The sequence below is a fragment of the Haemaphysalis longicornis genome, unplaced genomic scaffold (assembly GCF_048455015.1).
Source record: "Haemaphysalis longicornis isolate Haplotype H1 unplaced genomic scaffold, Haemaphysalis longicornis Haplotype H1 scaffold_6, whole genome shotgun sequence".
NCBI classification, from domain to species: Eukaryota; Metazoa; Arthropoda; class Arachnida; order Ixodida; family Ixodidae; genus Haemaphysalis; species Haemaphysalis longicornis.
Window position 1 is genome coordinate 100940497 of NW_027526407.1, and position 22188 is coordinate 100962684.

Genomic DNA, 22188 nt, shown 5'->3' on the forward strand with positions numbered 1-22188 from the left:
GCAATAATAAGATGTAAAATCCGGTTACTACCTATGGCGTTTAAAGGTAACTTGCAAGTGTCTATTGATGAGCACTAAGATACTGGATCGGTTTTTGAAAAACGCTGTAAATCTTCCCGAGGGTTGAGGATGGTCACCACAGGAACCGGGCGAAGTATGCGTCCAACCTCGTAGGCGAGTGCCTAAGATGGAGGTGCCGCGCTAAAATCTACGCTTTTGTAATCCTCACAATGAGTGACGTCTCCGTGACGTCAGCGCTTCGAAGTAGATCCGCAACCAATGAGTCGTGTGATACGCGAGATGACGAAGGTGAAGAAATTGAGATGCCATCGGAGCTGCCACACAGCCGGCGAGGTGTGTTGGCGTGTGCTTAATTTTACCGCGTTATGGCCCGAACATGTAATTCACGTACGGCACTTTCTTTTTCACTTTTTTTATTTTGTTCTTACGAAGAGAGTGGAGCTAAAATATCAGTAGTGACGAAATGTGTGGGATACAGCCTGTGGAAGAGAGGCACACGATTCCTGTTTTCCTGCTGGCATGCTTCGGTTTAGGTGCGCTTAAATTTCCTCATCTTTTTTTTCCCTTGCGAAAGTGTTTCTGGATATTATCAGCTGTCTCTTTCGAACACACTCCTTCTCGCTCTTCACATAGAGAGTAAACGAGCCATAAAACCGGGTTCGTATCTCCAGGTCTCCATGAGTCATCACCCGCCGCGGTGGCTCAGTGACTAAGGCGTTGCGCTGCTGAGCACGAGGACGTGGGTTAGATTGCCGATTGAGGCGGCCGCTTTTCTAATGGAGGCGAAAAGCGAAAACTGCCGTGTGTACGAGATTTAGGTGCATGGCAAAGATCCCTATGTGGTGAAAATTAATCCGGAGCTCTCCAATATGGCGTGCCTAATCGCCTGCATTGCGTCGGCGCGTTAAACCCTACAATCAATCAATCAATCAATCAATCATGACCTGAGCTAGCTTCAGAGGTATGCGGTGCCCCACCACCGTACTTGGTGCTATACACAGATTCCACCCAGGTTGCTCGAGAGCTCCGGTGCGTCAACAGTGCACTGGGTGTTTGTTACATGTGAGGTGCACCAGCTACTGAAATCATTCCCGTGCTTTGTTCGCGTCCTCTGGACCTGCCAGAGCACGACCACGCATGCTCTCGCCGACTCAGCCGCTCATCCTAAGCAAGGGGTGTACTCGCTGCGTTTCTGCAGCTGTCACTGGAGGACACCCTACTCCCCAAGAAAGATATTCTTTGACGCTCCACGCGTGCCCTTCTCCCTCCGTGGGGGTCTGACCTTCCTAGCGGCTTAACCCGCCGTGAAGAGGTCGCGCTTCGGGGAATCCGCCTGGGCGTCCCACTGACGCCTGCTGTGCGAGCAACGTGGACTTATAGTCTTCGGATCCCTCTTCGACCTGCCCCTACTGCCCTGCCCCTGTTGCTGAGGCACACTGAAACACTTCCTAGGGGTGTGCCCAGAGCTCCAACCAGCCTGAGGTCGACTCAAGTAACGTAGTTCAATAAAATTGACAGTTGGGCTAGTTGGTTTTAATTCATCGTAAGTAGCGCTAGAGATGGGACACAGAAGAGAAGACACACACGACGGCGCTAACTCGCAACTGACTTTATTAGGCGTAAACACAAATATATACTCTGAAAGAAAGAACACAGGCCCAGGTCAACCCCGAAAATGCAGTTTGATAAGCACAAAGGTCACAGGATTACGATTCGAAAAGCACACATGATGGATGGACGACTCAAGTAACACCGGACATCGTCCAGGCCGCCCTCCCCATACTCATTGGTAGACGCACTTCCCTCTTTACAAGAAGCTCTTGGAGTTAATTTCCAAAACTGGGCTTATAATTTTCTGTCGTGCGCCACATCATTGTGTTTTTTTTTCCTTCTGTGTTGTAGTTATGTCCTGTTCCGTCCATTTTTTTTCTGGTTACTTATCCCCTGTTGCAAAATGACGCAATAAAAAAAATCTCTGAGTCATGCTTCCGCGAACGCACAAGATATTTTGTAACACGCGCTGCGCCTCGTGCATTTCGCCCCTTGAGTACACCGGAACGTACTGCTCTTTACCATAAATATAGACATTTTATATTTTAGGAATTAAAATTTTACATTGTTAATTGCCGGAGTTCCCCATTATTACCAAAGTGAAAATGAAATGAAAATCTTGTTCGATGCAGCGGTTGGGAATCCGAAAGTGCACGAATGCCGAACGTGTCCTCTAATAATATTATAGGCAAAAATTTGCCTACGCGTTTTTTGTCCTCTGAGTTTCCGTGACCTTACGCTCGTATCCGCAATCAAAGGACACTCTTAGCGAACACGGAATCGTATACTCGCCTTAATACTGCTTTTGGTTATTAGCATGCTCCAGTTACTTGTGTGTGAGTACATGTCACTAGTACAAGTTTTAAATTGAAGGCCAGAAAGCATTATTTTGCTCCTGCTTTATTTGGCGACAGCAAGCAAGCTGTGGTAGTTTCAGTGTTTGGAGCGCTGCCGGTAAATGCTTCAGTCGTAGTGACATTTATTGGGATGTTTTGACTTTTGTCGCGGCTGGAAATTTGTTGTAACATTTTGGCTTTATTTCTTGTCGCGTATGATATACGACTATTGTTCGCGTGCCCACATAACCCCCACCCTGTATCCGCATTTGTGCCGCTTTTGCGGGGAACATTATGTAAAAACAGCGCAGTAGGACGAAATACACGAGGAAAGCAACCAGAAAGGACGAGCGCTGTCCTGTCTGGGCACAGGAAGTTTTTCAGCGCTCGTCCTGTCTGGTTCTTTTCCTCGTGTATTTCGTCCTACCGCGTTGTTTTTACATCATGTCGACCTACCATCTCGTTCAACTTCCCACCCTTTTGCGGAGAATCCGGGATAGTTTATACTATGTTCGGCCTCTGTCCGGAAAGCCCAGTTCACCAGCCCAGATCGTCCACCCTTATGAGCTTCGGGAGAGCATTGGCCAGCTCTTCCCTCGACGTCCAGCTCAAGTTGGTGGATACGCGGCCCGTGCAAATGGACTCTTGGAATCAGGAGGGCACCCAAAAGGCTCTTTTCTAGGAAAGAATAAATATGTTTACGGTGTCTCTCTGTCTGTCTCGCCTCCTTCCTGCTGGGGTATTCGAGTGACGTTCGCTCCCACGCAATAAAAAAGTCTAGGGGTGTTGGAGACACGTGCACGCATGGTATTCGATGGGAGCCGCGTTCGAATCCAACCAATAGTTTGATTCACCAAATTTCCTTTTTAACGCAGTTGCTTATTTTGCTTTCAGCGGTAATAATCCCAGCATCTTTGAGTAGTTTCAAAAAATACCTGAGCCATGACTCACTTTCTCAGCCATCTTGCCATTTGTCAGCCATGTCGTCAGCCAGGCCATTTTGTGTACCATCTTTCGGATATGAGGCCGGATTGTTGCTTAGACAAGATAACTTATGCTTCCCAGTTATCTGGGGACGGGGCTTTCAACTTCCGAAAAATGAACAAAACGTGGTTTTTTTTGAAAGGCACATATTCGGCTTCTATTTTTTAGATTCTGTGTGTTTGCGAAGTTTTTCTGCCGAAAACCGTCGCAATTGAAGTGGCATAAAAAATACTTTTGCCAGCCGCGGTGACCAAATATCAGCGCAAAGGGTTAACAAACGACAATTTTTGGTGCCCTGTATCTTAGTAGCGATGCCAACGGGTGCGACCATTATGGTACCGTTAGATCGGCTGAGCGATCCTTTTTCCGATCCTTCTAGTCTCTTTTATGTTCATTAATTCACAAACGCATGAACGGCGGATAACGAAAGACGCACAAACGAAGCCCGAAATAGGTGCTGAAGCTCAATTGGCTCTCCGGTTGGCGCGCGATGATACGGCTCTCCTTATAGATCGCCGCTGCGAAAAGCAAGATGGCACCCGCCTGAACTGCGTAGTGTGCGTTTCTGAGTTCATCTTCGCTGCTTCGCTCGGCCAAGTTTCTGTTCAGTCATTTTATCTGCTGTGGATTTCAACACGGAAATTAGCGAGATTTAAATGCCCGAGATCATGAGCCATATCGCTGGAAGTTGCGTGGCTGGAAGGAGGAGGTAATCGAATGCTCCGTGGTTCGCGTGACTTTACGCGGCCAATACGCGGAAAGAGAAACGCGGTGTGCGCGTTTGTGGTAGCAGTCCGCGAAGTCAATGGTTAGTCTGATCTGCGATGTTTACACGCTAAGTTATTGCTGTGTTTGACAGTGGGCTCGCTAGCCCTGGGAAAGAAACAGTTGCCGCTCCAAAAGCTGCGGTGCACACGGCATAGCCGCTGAGCGTTAGAGCATCGCCTTACTGCAGGAATGGTTACGATTGAACGCCAGTAGTTGTAATTATTGCCTTAGAGGCTATATTTAACCTTAAAAGCGACCTGACTAGGCATGTGAGGGATAACCAAAGTATAATATGTGGCGGTAAACTTGTGGCGCAATGCGCGGGATCCACATCGCCTTTTTTAGGCAACGTTTCCCGTGCGCTTCTCGTAATCATGCAAACAGGTATGAGTTAGGTATAAAACCCTGTTCACGGCTTTAAAAATATACCTTGCTTGTGCAGCATTTAACAAATTTTATTTTTAGGGGAGTTAATAATACCAGTGGACACACTCATAGCTTTCTGTATATTTGTGCTGCGAGAAGTATTGGATGATCTGAACGTCAAGAAGAATAAAAACCAAGATTCTAGGTAGCTCATTTGTATCCCTGTGGCATGTAAATGTTTGGCCATGAACACCTGCACACATAAGTCTTAAGTTGCTGCTCCAAGGAAGGTTATAAAACATAGAAGAAGCCAAAAGCCAGCTTTCAAGTTTAAGTAAAAAAAAAGTTATGCACTTGTTGCCATGGTGACAACGGTGCTTAGAGTAGTTGTCCAGTGCAATACCGGCAACCAGCTAACCTACTTTTCATTAAAGGCCATATCCCTTCCCCCCTTAGGTCTGCAAATTCGGCTATTTACTCTTCACAGAGGAGATAACAATGCTGTTTTGCGAAAAGAAAATACTCTAAAAAGCACTCCAATTTCAAAGAAAGGCACTCCAGACGCCCGTGTTCGAAGGACACGAAAGGCTACAATACTATTGACATCTGATGAATGAAATTTATGTTACAGCTTCGGAAGCCGTTTTCTCAAAACAGATTTTTTTTTTGCAACCTCCGTCGCATGTTTCAGTGATTTCTTCATGACCGCAAGTTATAGTTTGCTTCCTTTGTTGCATTACATTTCTTGGTGAACAGCTCAGGTAGTGACAGTCTTGGTTTTCCGGGTTTACTTTTTGTGAATTTTTTTATTCAAGTAGTCGTTCAGAGACCACATGCCTGTTATACATTCACCTGTAAAAAACTGAAAACTAAAAACAAATGTGCTGTAAATGAAAGAAATCTAAGACATTCACGACATTCTCTATTCGTTTGGGAATTTAAGGCACTTGACAAAAGTTTCCTATCATATTTTATAAGCCCCTCAAGCTGGGTAAGAAGTGAACAGAAAGAAAATTTTATAAATAAAAATAATTCGATATAATAATACGGAATTTTTATGGTGTTATCACAGAAGCATATCCAGTTGCTGCGCCAGGTTTAATCAAAATCCTCAGAGAAAAAAAAGTGTTGATTTCGAAAGTCACGTCCTCCCTTGGTAACTATATTGGCAGTTTACCTGCCAGTTTGGTAAATATCAAATCAGATTATCTTGATTTCGGTGTGTTTTGTAGCACACGTGTGCTGGGTTATTAGCGTCGAGCCCGCCAATGGTATATGTTATAAACGTTCTCATTGCCAATTGTTTTGTGTGCTTTCTATAGGTGAAACACACGCATTCATAAGCCTCAAAAACACTTCTCGCCCCCCCCCCCTATCCTCCCGCCACAGAAAAAAAAGGAAAAAAAGCACGAAGTGAATGAATAAGCGCTCATAAGTGCAAGAGGGGCCAAGCGTGACCAGGAGCTTCTGACCTCTGATAAGGCGCCACGTGTCGTCCGCGCTTACACACTGGTTACGCCGAGCGTAACGCGCTCTTTCGACGCGCACATCCGCCCTGCGGGACCTTGCCGGTTCCCGTTTCAGTGACTTCAGTCAGTGGCCTTGAAGAAAAATGGCAGCATCTCCACTCCATAGATGATGGGGAGGGTGCGGAGTACGGGGACTCGAAATGACATCCAAGTTGCGCCCCAAGTGACATCCAAGTTGCGCCCCGACCGTCATTCGATTTCCGCTGTGTGTTGCACCTTGATTATTCCATAAATGAAACTGCAACTCATCGCCCAAATCGAATTTTTCTTGATTTTCGCTTGATGGTGGTGTGCGCACGGATGGACGCGGACGGAGTTTGGGAGGTCCTAAGGTACTCCTCACCGTTACAGGCGAAAGAGTAAGCCGGTTGACTCTCGGGTACTAAGTCACGGTCGTAGCCCAATGGGTAAGACGACTGGCACTAAACTGTCTGTTCTACCAGACACAGGCTCGAATGCTGCCGGTGCCTGTGTGATTTTTTGCGAGTGCAAATGCTACGCGCACGGACGCAAACGGACATTGTGCGGTCCTAAGGTGACATCCCAAGCGGAATTCTAACCCAAATATTTTCAAAGGGAGAGGGGGCATATAAGAGCGGTTACCCACTAATGCGTTGGTCTTGCCATCTGCGTTGCTTTTCTCGTGCTCGGGTCAGACCTTCTCTCAGTGGTGCCAGAACGTTCTTCTCGTTTACGTTGCTTCAGATTCGAGAATGCTTCAAGGTGAGCTTTTGGCTTGAATCCCTTCAAGCTCATCGGCTGCGCGAATGCGGATTACCTTGAACCCTTAATGTGGAACAATCCAGAAAAAAATTTCGGGCTCAAGTTCTCCCTAACCAGCGCAGATTCGGATTTACCGATTCATGGTATCCAGCCGTGCAGAAAGAGTGCCGCAGATTTATTCACGGCACCATCAGCGCCCACCCATAATGACACAAAACGCACTGTCGACACGATGTTCTGTGTATAGCTGCAACGCCCGGCATACGGTAAGCTATTTGAGGGCCCATAATGCCCCCCTGCATGCCCACGATGTGGCATGTCACCTACTGCTTTAGTAAAAAAAAACGTTCAGGTAAGATCTTTAGGAGCACACTTTTTTCACGATAGTTCAGCTTCTGCGTAGGCTTAAGATAACCAGCCACCAACTTGCTTATTTTCAATCATAGGGAACAAACTCTTTCAGCATTCTGATAAAAATAAGAGTCTAAAGCAAAGTAGTGTTAGTTCGTTTCTCTAAAAAACGATAGAAAACACTGGCAGCGCTAACACTTATAACGCTGTAACTGACATGGCTTTGTTCTCTAAACAGTAGAAAGTTGTTTAAAAGCTCGTGCTTTTTTTTTCATTTTGTACAAAAATAACCTTTCCTTATATAAAAACAGACAGCAGAAAGCGCACTATGTCGGGCGGTCACCTTGGTCAAGAAAGTCATCAAGAACAGGGAATTGGGCGAGGTGATATCACGGCTGTCGAAGTGGGTAACACAGCTGCAAAAGCACGACAGCTGTGTTGAGCATGGCGTTTAGAACAGTATTTTTGATTTGAGTGTACGGCATGGTGAGTGTGCGGAGGCGCGCAGAATTAATTGGCTGTTCCCAGAAATCAAATTTTCCGGAATGAAAATCAGTTGTCAGTCAGCGCCCCGTCCTGTGTTATATGTGCCTCTCTCTGTGTCCTCGTGTTACCGCGCAGTTGTATTATGAGCCATGAAAGTTAACAGTCGCTTCACAAGAATAGCGCTTTGAGACATTTTTACAAATGCACTTTAAGTAATAACTGTGCATCACATCGTGATCCGAACTGCGGAACTATTTTAGCTATGCCTCCACGTCGTTCGACGATGATACACTTAAACGTATTTTCCTAAAATGTTATTAGGGCAGTGTGCTTTAAGAGTTGTTTTGAAACAAGGTATCCTGAAGTGGCGTTACGGTAGACTAAATGGATAGCCAAGTACGCTATCGGAGCAAAAGTGAGTATTCCACGCGTGCATCGGCGGAAAGGCATTGCTACACCACCACGCAGAAGCGCACCTGGGGTCCTTTTCTCGACTGTGTCAATTTTCAGTTAATTCGTCAATACGATGGAAGGTTTGTGTGATTCGCTTTCAGTTTTCTAACGTGCCTTCCGTTGGCGAAGTGGCTGCGCGTGTTTATGTCGTTTCGATGGTTTTGTAGCGTGAGCTACAAGGTAGAGCAGTTTCGCGGGGCTCCTGGAAAGCCTTGCTGGGCATGCGCGAGGAGCAGTGTCGTCACACGGCGCACACCTGGCGTGCCGAAGCTGCCACTGCCACGACTAAACTCGAATAATATGGATTGGATTGGATTGGAAACCGATTTGGCAGCAGTAAGCATGATAATAAGCTAATCCTAGACAACCAGGAAAGTTAGGAATGGCCAGCTGAACCTTAGCTCACGCTACGTATATCCTGGCATAGCCTAGCTAAGCCACTGTTAATTTTTTGGCGTTTACCGGGCACCAGTTGTAGAGTTTACGTGTTTCCGCTCTACTGGTCTGCTGGTCTGCTTTGAACAACTACACGGAATGCATAGGAACGACTACGTAGGCCTGTTTTGGCTATTCGAGAAGAATGTGACGTGTAGACCACACTATCTTTGTGCTTGGCTTCGAAGACGTGACGTAATACGAACAACTGGCGGGAACGTTAATTTTACACATTGGCAACTTGAGCAGGGGCTAAAGTCAAGTGATTTCAATGAGAGCTCGCAAATGGCGGCTGCCCTCACCCCGTATTGGGTAAAAACATTTATGGACCTTAGGCGCTGTGCTACCGCAGTGAATGTGCAACAGGCGCAGTTACGCACGAGGAGCGAGTTGAAACTTTGTTCTAGGGAAAAAATAATACTTTGTACGGTTTACAGCCCAAATATGAGAATAAAACTTACTTCTCGTCATGTCTTTTTACGTGCGGGAAATAAAATGGTGTGATTGGTTCGGTGTAACAGCAACACAAGAGGACTTTTTAAAATTTATTTCCTATTGCTTTTCTCTCCCGATGGACAGGCGATGAATAATTTGTGGGACATGCCGTTGTAACAGGAACAAACTGTTTCTCTCAGAACAAGCCGTTATTTGGCACCGTATGCGGAGCTGGCATTGGTGTCAGTGCAGCTGCTGCGTTGGATAACTGTTTTCACGCTGGATGGTTGTGAACGCAACTAACGCAACTAAGATGGTTGTGAAAGCAATGGTTGTGAACGCAACTAGGTACCCAACTGGAAGGTTGTGAAGGCAACTGGAAGGTTGTGAACGCGGATTGTGCTGTTATCTCTGGCAGTGCCGAGAAAGCTACAAAATATGTTTTCATAAATTGTTTGGACGAAGTAGTATTGTTCGACGTGCTGCAAAGAACCGCGAAAAAATAAAGATAACACTGCATGGTATTAGGTACTTGTCCGTTGTTAATGATGGTTGTAGTTCTTCTGGCCTGTTAGTACTTTATGGCCTTCAAAGCCTATGCAAGACCTGCATGGGTGTTCTTCTTGACGATGTAAAGCAGGCGGCGCTTCGGATTGGGGTCAAACGATTCCAGCAAAGGGCTTCCGGCGTTGAATAGTTCATGGCGTGTGGAACTTGCCAGCCATGGGATGGCCATGAGTCATTCGCTCCCTGGAGGAACAGAGATCATTCAACGGACAAGACCGCGAATGCCAAAGGGATAATCAACATCGCCGCAAAGAATCACGAATTGACCATTAACAGGAAGCTGAGGCAAAGCGCCGAATGTCGAACAGTCTAAGCGACGCACATGGATGCAACAGCGACGACGCCGCGAGAATGTGCCGTTACAACGCCACCAGGCAGGGCAACGAATCCCAATATGCCCATTCATAATTCAAACACAATTTTCTCGGTTGCGATTTCGGCGTCAGTTGCGAAGTGTGCGATAGACTCTGGTTCGACAACAACGTCCGCAAAATCGGAAGCGTTAAATATTCGCACGGAAAGGAGGCTGCGTTCCGGGTGCTAGCCGCGAACTTCCCACAAAGGGCTTCCATTGTTAAAGATTTCATAATGTGGGGAACGTGCTCCCTCGCCCGAACGCAACGGAGAAGCGCCTGATCGCACCCCGTTTGCCATTAATATGCATAAGGCGTCCCTTTGATAGCAGCGGTCAGTACCGCATCCGAGGCCAGATAGTCAATGGTCCCGTCGATGTGCAAGGAACCCAGCAGTCCCTCCCTCGCCACATCTCGGACGACAGCGCGGTGGAGGTTCACATCAAGCGCCGACTCACACACAAGCCGACTTACAAGTCCAGAGTGCATGGGTTGGGAGCGGAAATGGGAGGGAGGGGGCGCGGACACGCAGCTATAGGTTTCCTGCCCTTATTGATTACATGTCTGTTGTGCTGGCGGGAGGTTCAAATAAGTACGTCAAACGCCCTTGGAATGCGGTCTGTATGGTGTCCTCAGTGGTCGAGCGGATTGGGTTGGTGTGTTACACAAGCATTAACCCTTTCGGCCCAGGTGGGGTTCATTGACGCCACCACATTGCAGTACCTCTAGTACATAGAGAACGAAACCAAAACTGCTAGTTTTTCAGGGAATTGTCCTTCAATGATGGCTCTTGCGATAGATATCACTGCAGTTTCATTTTAGTGTAGCTACTTGCTACTAAGAAGAAAAAAAGCTCCAGTGAAGTCGAAATTACGACGCTGAGTCTGAAAAAAATGGCAGCATGAGTTTTATTTCCAAGCTTGTAAATCTATAAATACGTGCACTACGAAGCTGAATTTTTGTTTGTAGGTTCATGTAGTCATAAAGTTTAGGAAAATGTCCAAAAGTCATGTCAGTGCTCTACACAAAACCACATATCTTAAATAATTGGATTAATAATAAATGTGTTGTTACTTTTATTTCCAGCTCTATTTTTCGTTTGTGGGCTGATCGGACCCTAAAATTTAGGAAAACACACAGAGAACACTGCTTTGCTTGAAATAAAAAAATTAGTGTCGAAATTGTTAAATGCCCAAGACGCGGAACGGAGGCATACAGCTCCATGTTTGTTCTCCAGAATAGAAACCGTCCTTCAAAATTGCATTCAGTTAACTGTCTTTGACGTATGCTCACTCACAGATTGCAAAGAAATGTGTTTTGTTTCTGGCACTCAGTGGACTGCGTACAGCTTCGCAGGTCATCCTTCTTCACAGAGTGGTAAGGCACTAATGTGTTTTTTTGTTTGAGATGAAACTTTAATATGGTGTAGAAAACTGTATCATCACCATGAAACTGTCGTTATTTTAGTCAGAAACACTGCAGTTGATTTAAGAAAATATTTAAAACGCGATCAGGCACAGCTACATTCCACATTGCTAGGCGTGGCAATTTTCAGCACCTGTAATACGAAGAGAAACTTTTTCTAAATATTTACAGTTTTCTAGCAAAACATTTGCAAAACTTGCTACCGGATAAAAAAATTGAATACACCATGTTTACACATTTTGAGTAATATTTCGCAAACGTAGCTTCAAGAGCAATTTTGTTCAAAAGTGGCACTCCTAAAAACATTTTTCTCATCGACCTAAATGATAACAAGAACTGCGAGTTGGGCGTGTAGGTTAAGATTCAGGATGGGTATAGTGCAAACAAAATTCGGACCAAAAAGGACACAGGACGGAGCACTCCGTCCGGCGACGTTTCTTGCCCGAGTTTTGTTGTGCTGTACACATCATAAGCCTTAAGGCTAAGCGGTCGAGTTTGTTGGACTGATTTAACAGGACTTCCTGGAGGGGGGACCGGTTCGGTCCCCACTTTGGGCTCGTGTTTTTCTTTCTTTCTTTCTTTCTACGTAAATTAATAAAAAAGATATATAATTTCACTAACGGTCAAAAATAGTCTAACCATTCCCCTATGCCTCCTTTGGCGTTGTAGACTGCCGGCATTTCTTTCTGTATTTCCTATTGAGCCCCTCATTTCCAATGAAACGTATATAGATATCTATATATGCATATATATATATATAGCAGAACAGAGAGATACGGGACGAGGGACTCGGTAAAGATACATATCAAGGTTGCAGTCGTCATTGCCAGTGCTATTCGGCTTTTTTCGAAATATTTAATAGGGCCGAATAAATATAAACCCCCGCTTTAAAGTCGAGAGAGAAGCCGCTGTGGGGATAGCGTAATGGCGAACGCACCGCACCGGTTATGCGGAGATGTGGGTTCGAGTCCCGCTCCCGGAAAAACGGCGGATTTTTTCTCGACTTATATTTTCGCTTATTTATCAATGAATCAAAGAAACGTGACAAGCACACGTCATTCGGCCCTATTAAATATTTCGAAAAAAGCCGAATAGCACTGGCAATGACGACTGCAACCTTGATATGTATATATATATATATATATATATATATATATATATATATATATATATATATATTGTAATGGAGATTGCTTGAAGTGCTCTCGCCGTCCAATCCCTCTTCACCCGCCGGTCAATCCCCGAATGAGCATGTACCACGGATCAACGGCTGTCATCACCGGTGCCTGATCGCGCGGCTCGAGTCGAATCCTCTGGCTGGTTCACCTTGGACGGTTTTGCCTCTTGATCCCTGTCTAGCGGACTCTGTCTTCCTTCCAATAAACCCCTTTGCAATTGGTGGAGGTGCGGGGTTTGAGGTAAACCGTCGTACAGCCTGGAACTCCGCAGCCGGAAGCTACCAATGCGCGTCACCGTCACGCCCATGGCCGCTGCCGACCAACCGCCTCCACAGGTGCCATCCGTCATCTGCGCTGGGGCGCTTCGTCAGCGCGACCCCCCGTTTTTCAGCGGTAAAGGTGACTATGACGTTGAAGATTGGTTGTCTTCTTACGAGCGAGTTAGCGCTTACAACAAATGGGACGACGCTACCAAGCTCCACAACGTCCCATTTTCCCTCGAAAAACCCGCGATCTTGTGGTATAACAACAACGCAGCGACCATGAAGACCTGGGCTGACTTCAAGAACAACTTAACTCGTGACTTTGATCGACCCGCCGTACGGAAACTGCACGCTGAACAACGCCTGCGTACACGGGCGCAACTACCGGGTGAGAACTTCACCAGTTACATTGAAGACGTTGTGGATCTTTGTCGGCGCGTCAACTCGTCCATGCCCGATGATGACAAAATCAAACACATCATGAAAGGAGTGGACGACGACACGTTCCACATGCTTGTGTCCAAGAACCCTCGATCCGTGACTGAAGTGATTGGCCTGTGCCAAAGTTTTGAGGAACTGCGCCGGCAAAGGGCCTTGGTTCGCCATTCATTGCCGACCACGGAATCTCTCTCGAGCCTCACGTTCTCTTCGAACCAATTGCAGCTCGAGGCGAAAATAAAAGAATTTGTCCGCGAGGAGGTAGCACGTCAGCTATCGCTGGTGCCGTTTACTGAGCAGGCTTCGTCCAGCCTGCCTTCTGCTCTGCAGGCGACCATCCGCGAACAGGTTGCCGAGGCACTCCCGCCTGCTAACGTCGCTACCGCAGCGGTCGCACCCCTGGCCGTTCCGCAGGTGGCAGCTACAGTCGCGGCGCCGCTCACAGCTACAGTCGCTGCAGCTCCAGCAGTCATGCCAATGACGTACGCCGACTGTCTCGCGCAGCCAGTGCACCCATCTTTCCGCTCGTTTCGGCCAGCGATACCAGCAGTGGCACCTCCCACTTTGCAGCCCGCTCCCCAGTTTCCACCGACCAGACCACCAGCTGTGCCGTACGGTAATCCCTGGCGCACTCCCGACAACCGGCCTATATGTTTTTCTTGCTGCTGCCCCGGTCACGTTGCCCGTTACTGCCGCCGTGTCGCTTCATCTCCTCGTGTGCCCCAGACGTCCGCCTACGCCGCACGACCACCACATCATAACGTGTCCTCAGGACCACCTCCAACCTCGGTTTCCGCCGACCGTCAGATCTTCGAAGGCCGCCGATCGCCGTCACCCGTCGCCGCTCCCTATCCCCCATGCGCCGCCACTCCGCCCCCACTCCAGAGGGAAACTGATTCGCGCAGTTCCTGAGGCACGAACTGCGTACCCGTCGAAATACCGAAGCCCTCACCTACCTCCGCAAAATGTAATTGACGTGTTAATAGATGGAGTACCTGCGCTGGCGCTTGTTGATACCGGAGCAGCCGTGTCGGTCATAAGTGCTAAACTGTGTCGGTCGCTGAAGAAAGTTACGACGCCACTTCTAGGACTTTCTCTCCAAACTGCAAGCTCAGAACATGTTGCACCTTTGGCTGCGTGTACTGCTGGGGTCACTATTCAAAATAATCTCTGCACGATTGCGTTCACCGTCTTGCCCATGTGCTCACACGACGTTATTCTTGGGTGGGACTTTTTGTCGAACCAGAACGCCGTAATTGACTGCGCCCGCGCCGAAGTGGAATTCTGTTCGCAAAATGACGCTCCGACCCCGAACGATTCCTCTACTAACGGAGAAAAGCTAGCCGTAGACGAAGACGTGGATATCCCGCCACAAAGCTCAGTTCTCGTCGCCCTTTCCGGCAGTACTCTGGCGGATGGACCTGTTTTATTTACGCCATCAAACGTTTTCGTTGCTCGCAAGGGTTTGCCGCTTCCATTTGCTGTGCTGACACTCCTATCTGGCCGCACAGCGATGTTTGTTTGCAACCAGACGACCCGCCCTTTCAGCTTTCTTCGTGGGGAAACTGTCGGCAATATTGAACCTGTCGAATCCGTCTTCAGCCTTGACGTTTCCGACAACGCACCTTCACAGCAGCTACATTCGCTGAACGCGATTGGTCCCACCGATACGCCCACCTCTGACGACATCTTCCAGAAGTCCATCGCTTCCGATTTAGACCCCCCGCAACGCAAAGACATTCTGGCTCTTCTTAGGAAGTTTCAGTCTTTCTTTGACTGCAAGCAAGCTCCTTTGGGCAGAACATCCACGGTCGCCCATCACATTGACACAGGTACCCACATGCCGTTGCGACAGCGACCATATAGGGTGTCGGCATCGGAACGTGGCGTGATTAGTGAGCATGTTGATGATATGCTCCGACGTGGCGTCATCCGACCTTCTCAAAGCCCCTGGTCGTCGCCTGTGGTCCTAGTAACGAAAAAAGATGGGTCCCTCCGATTCTGTGTTGACTATCGCCGCCTTAACAAGATCACCCGGAAAGACGTTTATCCCCTGCCTCGAATAGATGATGCCCTTGATTGTTTGCACGGTGCTGAATACTTCTCCAGCCTTGATTTGCGCTCCGGTTATTGGCAGGTCCCGGTTGCTGAGTCTGATCGACCAAAAACAGCTTTTGTCACGCCAGACGGCCTATATGAGTTTAATGTAATGCCGTTTGGCCTGTGCAACGCGCCCACCACGTTCGAAAGAATGATGGATAACATCTTGCGTGGTCTCAAATGGCGGACATGTCTCTGTTACCTAGACGATGTCGTCGTGTTTTCTTCGGATTTCCAGACTCACCTGACCCGTCTGCACCAAATATTGACATGCCTAACTGCTGCAGGGCTCCAACTGAACCTTAAAAAGTGTCGCTTTGGTGCTCGCACATTGACTATTCTCGGCCATGTCGTGTCAAAGGATGGCATCCTACCAGATCCCGAAAAGCTCCGTGCTGTCGCCGACTTTCCCAAACCGACGTCAATGAAAGCCCTCCGCAGCTTCATTGGGCTGTGCTCGTACTTTCGGCGCTTTGTACGAAATTTTGCGTCTATCATTGCGCCACTGACCAAGCTCCTCGGTGGTGACAATGGCCTGTCCTCGTGGTCCAAGGAGTGCGATCAAGCGTTTACAACCTTGCGGCGTCTGCTGATTTCGCCACCCATACTGCGGCACTACGATCCGAACGCCCCTACTGAAGTCCATACTGATGCCAGCGGCGCAGGACTCGGTGCGGTGCTCGCTCAACGCAAGCCTGACTACGAAGAGTACGTAGTCGCGTACGCTAGCCGGACTCTTACAAAGCTGAACAAAACTATTCGGTTACCGAGAAAGAATGCCTTGCCATCGTCTGGGCTCTTTCCAAATTTCGACCCTATCTCTACGGCCACCCTTTTGACGTGGTAACCGACCATCACTCGCTGTGCTAGCTGTCGTCCCTCAAAGACCCTATGGGACGTCTTGCTCGTTGGGCGCTCCGCCTGCAGGAGTATGATATTCGAGTTGTTTATAGATCCGGCCGCAAGCACTCTGATGCGGATGCACTGTCTCGCTCTCCGCTGCCTGGTAACCCGGGACGTCTTGCGGGAACCGATACGCTCGTAGCGTCATTGACCTTCACCGACATAGCTTCCCGGCAGTGCAGTGATCCATGGATTGCGAAGATCATCGAGTTTCTCTCCACTACACCGACTCCTACGCGGCCCAGGGCTCTTCGACGCCAAGCCGCCCACTTCGCCATACGGGATGACCACCTTCTCTATCGCCGCAATTATATGCCCGATGGTCGGAAGTGGCTTCTTGTGATTCCGCGCAGTTTACGTGCGGATGTATGCGCTGCTTACCATGCTGATCCCCAAACCGCTCACGCTGGCCTTCTTAAAACGTACACCCGCCTCCGCCAACGATACTATTGGCGTGGAATGTACAGCTTCGTGCGCAAATACATTCGTGCTTGCACTGACTGTCAGCGCCGCAAGACGCCTGCACCGCAAACAGCCGGCCCTCTGCAGCCTTTGTCATGTCCCCATCGTCCTTACGATCGTGTCGGCATCGACCTGTACGGCCCCTTGCCATGCACCCTTCCGGCAACCGATGGAATATTGTTGCGGTCGACTACCTAACCCGCTACGCCGAAACCGCAGCGCTGCCAGCCGCTGCGGCGCGTGATGTTGCTGGGTTCGTCTTGCGGTCCCTTGTCTTGCGGCATGGTGCACCCCGCGAATTACTCAGCGACAGAGGGCGCGTATTCCTCTCTGAGGTTGTTGAATCCCTCCTCGCTCAGTGCAGAATTGTTCACCGCACTACGTCCGCATACCACCCACAGACGAACGGCCTGACCGAGAGATTCAACCGCAAACTCGGAGACATGCTCACCATGTACGCCGCTTGTGATCATTCAAATTGGGATGTGGTGCTACCTTTTGTAACGTTTGCTTACAACACCGCCGCACAGACCACTACTAGCTTTTCACCATTTTTTCTCCTGTATGGGCGCGAGCCGTCTTGCACAATGGATACAATACTACCGTACAGCCCCGATTCGTCTGAGTGCCACCCTATTTCGGACTTAACTCGACAAGCCGAAGAGTGCCGCCAGCTCGCCCGCTCACTGACAACAAATGACCAGGGTCGCCAGAAGCATCTTCACGACAACGACCACGCCTCATCTTCCTTTCGTGCTGGCGACCTTGTGTGGCTGTGGGTCCCCGCTACAACACCGGGTCTATCCTCCAAACTGCTTTCGAAATATCACGGCCCCTACCGTGTCCTCAAGTTTACTTCTCCCGTGAACTACACAGTAGAACCACTGACGCCCTCTACAGACCTTCGCTGTCGTGGCAGCGAAACCGTCCACGTCAGTCGCTTGAAGCCCTACTACGACCCCGCAGTCGTTTCATCGCCGTAAGTCGCCATGATGGCTCCTGCTTCACCGGGGGCAATTGTAATGGAGATTGCTTGAAGTGCTCTCGCCGTCCAATCCCTCTTCACCCACCGGTCAATCCCCGAATGAGCATGTACCACGGATCAACGGCTGTCATCACCGGTGCCTGATCGCGCGGCTCGAGTCGAATCCTCTGGCTGGTTCACCTTGGACGGTTTTGCCTCTTGATCCCTGTCTAGCGGACTCTGTCTTCCTTCCAATAAACCCCTTTGCAATATATATATATACATATATATATCTATATATATATATATATATATATATATATATATATATATATATATATATATATATATAGAGAGAGAGAGAGAGAGAGAGAATATCAACGTTATTTGCCTATTACCGACTTCGCGGCTCAAGGTGTACTACCTTCTTTGCCCCTCAATATCTCCGCCGACATACTCCCAAACCAATGCGCTTTCTCAATTCCTCTTCTTCTCTCCTCTCACCTGGGCACCTATTCCTCCTTCTATGGTTTCTCCTCCATCTCAAGGAGAACATTTTACAACGGTAAAACATCTCTGAGGATCGTCATAATCTTATCCATATCACGAATAGTGTAAATAACATTAGGCATTGCCAAAAATGGTCTCACACTGTCTGATTGTTTGTACATGATATCAGCAACGGCTTAAATCAGTGAAGCAGGGCTCACGGAGTTGGAGTGGGTACATCTTACAACAAGAATGTTGTTCAAACTTTTCGCATTTGCTTGTTTATTTCATTCGACTGTTGGTTTTCTCGGGCAGTGAACAAACGCAATATGCAGGACACCCGGAATGTAGTTGTATAAATGCCGGCAGGTATAAAGTGTCCAGCCTTTCAAATTTGTCGAAGTGAGTCGAATGTGTAATTTTCGTATGAGTTAATGATTTCAATTTAGTCGTGCCCTATTCTACACCATGAAATCTTGTGTAAATGTAACAAGTGCCTTCGATATTTTTATGAAATCTAAAGTTACAATGCAAAAAGCAATGTACACTTTTGCGCCTGATAACTGCGTATTTTGTCTCATCACCATTTCGATAATCATTAGACTTATTCTCTGTGGAGAAAATTCCGCAACATTCAACATTCCACTGTTCCCACTGCCATCCACGTTAGAAATAAACGGTTGGAAACATCCAGGTTGAACTTGAGTGGCTTTGGGGTTTATCAAATTTTTATTCGTCTCCGCCGTATGTTTTCATCGACTCCACCATTCTTGTGTCACACTGTGGTTGTTAGTTTTATCAATAGTGGCATAATAGTAATATTGCTGTGTCGGTTCAGTTAATCTTGTGGGATTTGCAAAAAACTGGGTAATTTACACAATTCGTTCGTAGCAATGTCACTTTCCTTCCAAAAGGCACGCGATGCGAGTGCCTATGAAAGAAATGTGTAAACTTCGTCGGATCCAGTGCGCGTACCAACCATGTAGTTTATTGTGTTAGTAAGAAATTTTGCCGTTTCCTTCAGCATACACGATTTGAAATGATTCAGACGTTTATCAGAAACACTCGAGTGACTAAAGTAGGGCACCAGCAGCAATTTAACAATGGCAAAGCCGATTTCAGTTTTAGAGCTAACCACGTAACAGTAAAAGTTGTCGCTGTATCTAGCTTTATTTGCAACGGAGTAAGTGTTCCCCTTTTTGTGTATGACACGATTAGATTGCTAGTCTTCAAATCAAACGTGGTAGACCTCACGACTTCTAAGACCCATTTGGAAATATTGTTGCGATAAACCATGCAGTGTGCCTCTGTACTCTCTAATAATGTCATTGGGTGACTCTTCTACGATTCGATGGCGTTGCAATTTTTCCTCAGAACCATTTGATCTCATACTGACTCTCTATACTTGGGTAGATCGAGTGAAAACGCTGTTGATACCTACACACTTCTATATGTAATGCGCACCTGCACCACTGTGAATGTGCTCGATTCAGTGCTCAAAAAGTGTCCCTTGCAGTGTCTTTGGGACTGCCGTTTTCCGTTGACATTTAGCTAGAAGATGTTTTAGGACCATGGGCATGTCCAAAACGTGTTTTGGGGGCTACAAAAGCTCTCATAGAGTACTTGCAACACACACCCCAAGACCTGTCACTGTGAATAGCTCGCCGTTTCTGTGCGCATCAAGTTCTTGAACATAATCGCCATCATTGCCATCACGTCATCAACTTGCGCATAAAGTTAGGCATTTTAGCCAGGCTAACGTCGCCAGACTTCTTTAAAGATCGTTTTCTGTCTCTCTCTCTCTCTGCATGGAAAGGGAACGGAGCAAACAAGTTGAGAAAAAAAATCGCACACTGACAGTCACTTTGAATATATTTATTATCTCATAAAAATGCTTCTCAATTCATCCAACGAGCTGTCCAAACCTTCTGTTTGTCAAATTACAGGTCGACCAGATTACTTACCAGATGCTGATCCGATTATAGTACTCGATGAAGCTTTTAGTACGTAACCAACAGGTGTTTAAACAGTGGAACGAGGGCCACAACAGCAGTGCGTTCTGATGCTCAGGTGATGAGGTCGACCACATTATTTACAGATGCTGATCCGATTATACTACTCGATGCAACTTTTATTATGTAAACATCAGGTGTTTAAACAGTGGAAAGAGGGCCACAACAGAAGTGTGTTCTGATGCCCACGTGATGAGGTCGGCCAGATTTCTTAACAGATGCTGATCCTGATAATAGTACACGATGCAACTTTTAGTACGTAGCCACAAGGTGTTTAAACAGTGGAAAGAAGGCCACAACAGCAGTATGTCGTGATGCTCAAGTGGTGCATTGGACCAGATTACTTAACCGATGCTGATCCGATAATAGTACTCGATGCAGCTTTTAGCATCTAACCACCAGGTGTTTAAACAGTGGAAAGAAGGCCGCAACAGCAGTCTGTTCGGATGCTCACGTGATGAGGTCGACCAGATTACCTAACAGATGTTAATCCCATAATAGTACTCGATGCAGCTTTTAGTACGAAACCGCCAGGTGTTTAAACAGTGAAAAGAAGGCCACAACAGCAGTCTGTTCTGATGCACACGTGATGAGGTCGGCCAGATTAATTACCAGATGCTGATCAGATTATAGTACTCGATGAAGCTTTTAGTACGTAACCAACAGGTGTTTAAACAGTGGAAAGAAGGTCGCAACAGCAGTCTGTTCGGATTAAACAGTAGAAAGAAGGCCGCAACAGCAGTATGTTCGGATGCTCACGTGATGAGGTCGACCAGATTACCTAACAGATGCTGATCCCATAATAGTACTCGATGCAGCTTTTAGTACGTAACCGACAGGTGTTTAAGCAGTTTAAAGAAGGCCACAACAGCAGTCTGTTCTGATGCTCACGTAATGAGGTCGGCCAGGTTACTTACCAGATGCTGATCCGATTATAGAACTCAATGAAGCTTTTAGTACGTAACCAACAGGTGTTTAAACAGTGGAACGAGGGCCACAACAGCAGTCCGTTCTGATGCTCACGTGATGAGGTCGACCAGATTACTTACCAGATGCTGATCCAATTAAACTACTCGATGCAGCTTTTAGCATCTAACCACCAGGTGTTTAAACAGTGGAAAGAAGGCCACGACAGCAGTCTGTTCTGATGCTCGCGTGATGAGGTCGACACGATTACTAAACAGATGCTGACCCGATTATACTACTCGATGCAGCTTTTAGTACGTAACCACCAGGTGTTTAAACAGTTGAAAGAAAGCCGCAACAGCAGTCTGTTCGGATGCTCACGTGATGAGGTCGACCAGATTACCTAACAGATGCTGATCCCATAATGGTACTCGATGCAGCTTTTAGTACGTAACCGCCAGGTGTTTAAACAGTGGAAAGAAGGCAACAACAGCAGTCTGTTCTGATGCTCACGTGATGAGGTCGGCCAGATTACTTAACAGATGCTGATCCGATTATAGTACTCGATGAAGCTTTTAGTACGTAAGCAACAGGTGTTTAAACAGTCGAACGAGGGCCACAACAGCAGTCCGTTCTGATGCTCACGTGATGAGGTCGACCACATTATTTAACAGATGCTGATCCGATTATACTACTCGATGCAGCTTTTAGTACTTAACCGCCAGGTGTTTAAACAGTGGAAAGAAGGCGACAACAGCAGTCTGTTCTGATGCTCACGTGATGAGGTAGGCCAGATTACTTAACAGATGCTGATCCGATTATAGTACTCGATGCAGCTTTTAGTACGTAACCACCAGGTCTTTAAACAGTGGAAAGAAGGCCGCAACAGCAGTCTGTTCGGATGCTCACGTGATGAGGTCGACCAGATTACCTAACAGATGCTGATCCCATGATGGTACTCGATGCAGCTTTTAGTACGTAACCGCCAGGTGTTTAAACAGTGGAAAGAAGGCGACAACAGCAGTTTGTTCTGATGCTCACGTGATGAGGTCGGCCAGATTACTTAACAGATGCTGATCCGATTATAGTACTCGATGAAGCTTTTAGTAGGTAACCAACAGGTGTTTAAACAGTGGAACCAGGGCCACAACAGCAGTCCGTTCTGATGCTCACGTGATGAGGTCGACCAC

At 47.4% G+C, this 22188-nt stretch overlaps 1 protein-coding gene across 1 annotated transcript in view; it reads right to left on the bottom strand.

Moving 5' to 3' along the window:
- LOC144143168 (lipase 3-like) overlaps positions 1 to 12810 on the bottom strand; it is a 53926-nt gene extending 41116 nt beyond the window's left edge. The window contains exon 1 of the mRNA XM_077674969.1: positions 12716 to 12810. Within this exon, the coding sequence (XP_077531095.1) occupies positions 12716 to 12810 (95 nt within the window). The remainder of the gene's footprint in view (positions 1 to 12715) is intronic.
- Positions 12811 to 22188: the final 9378 nt, after the last annotated feature.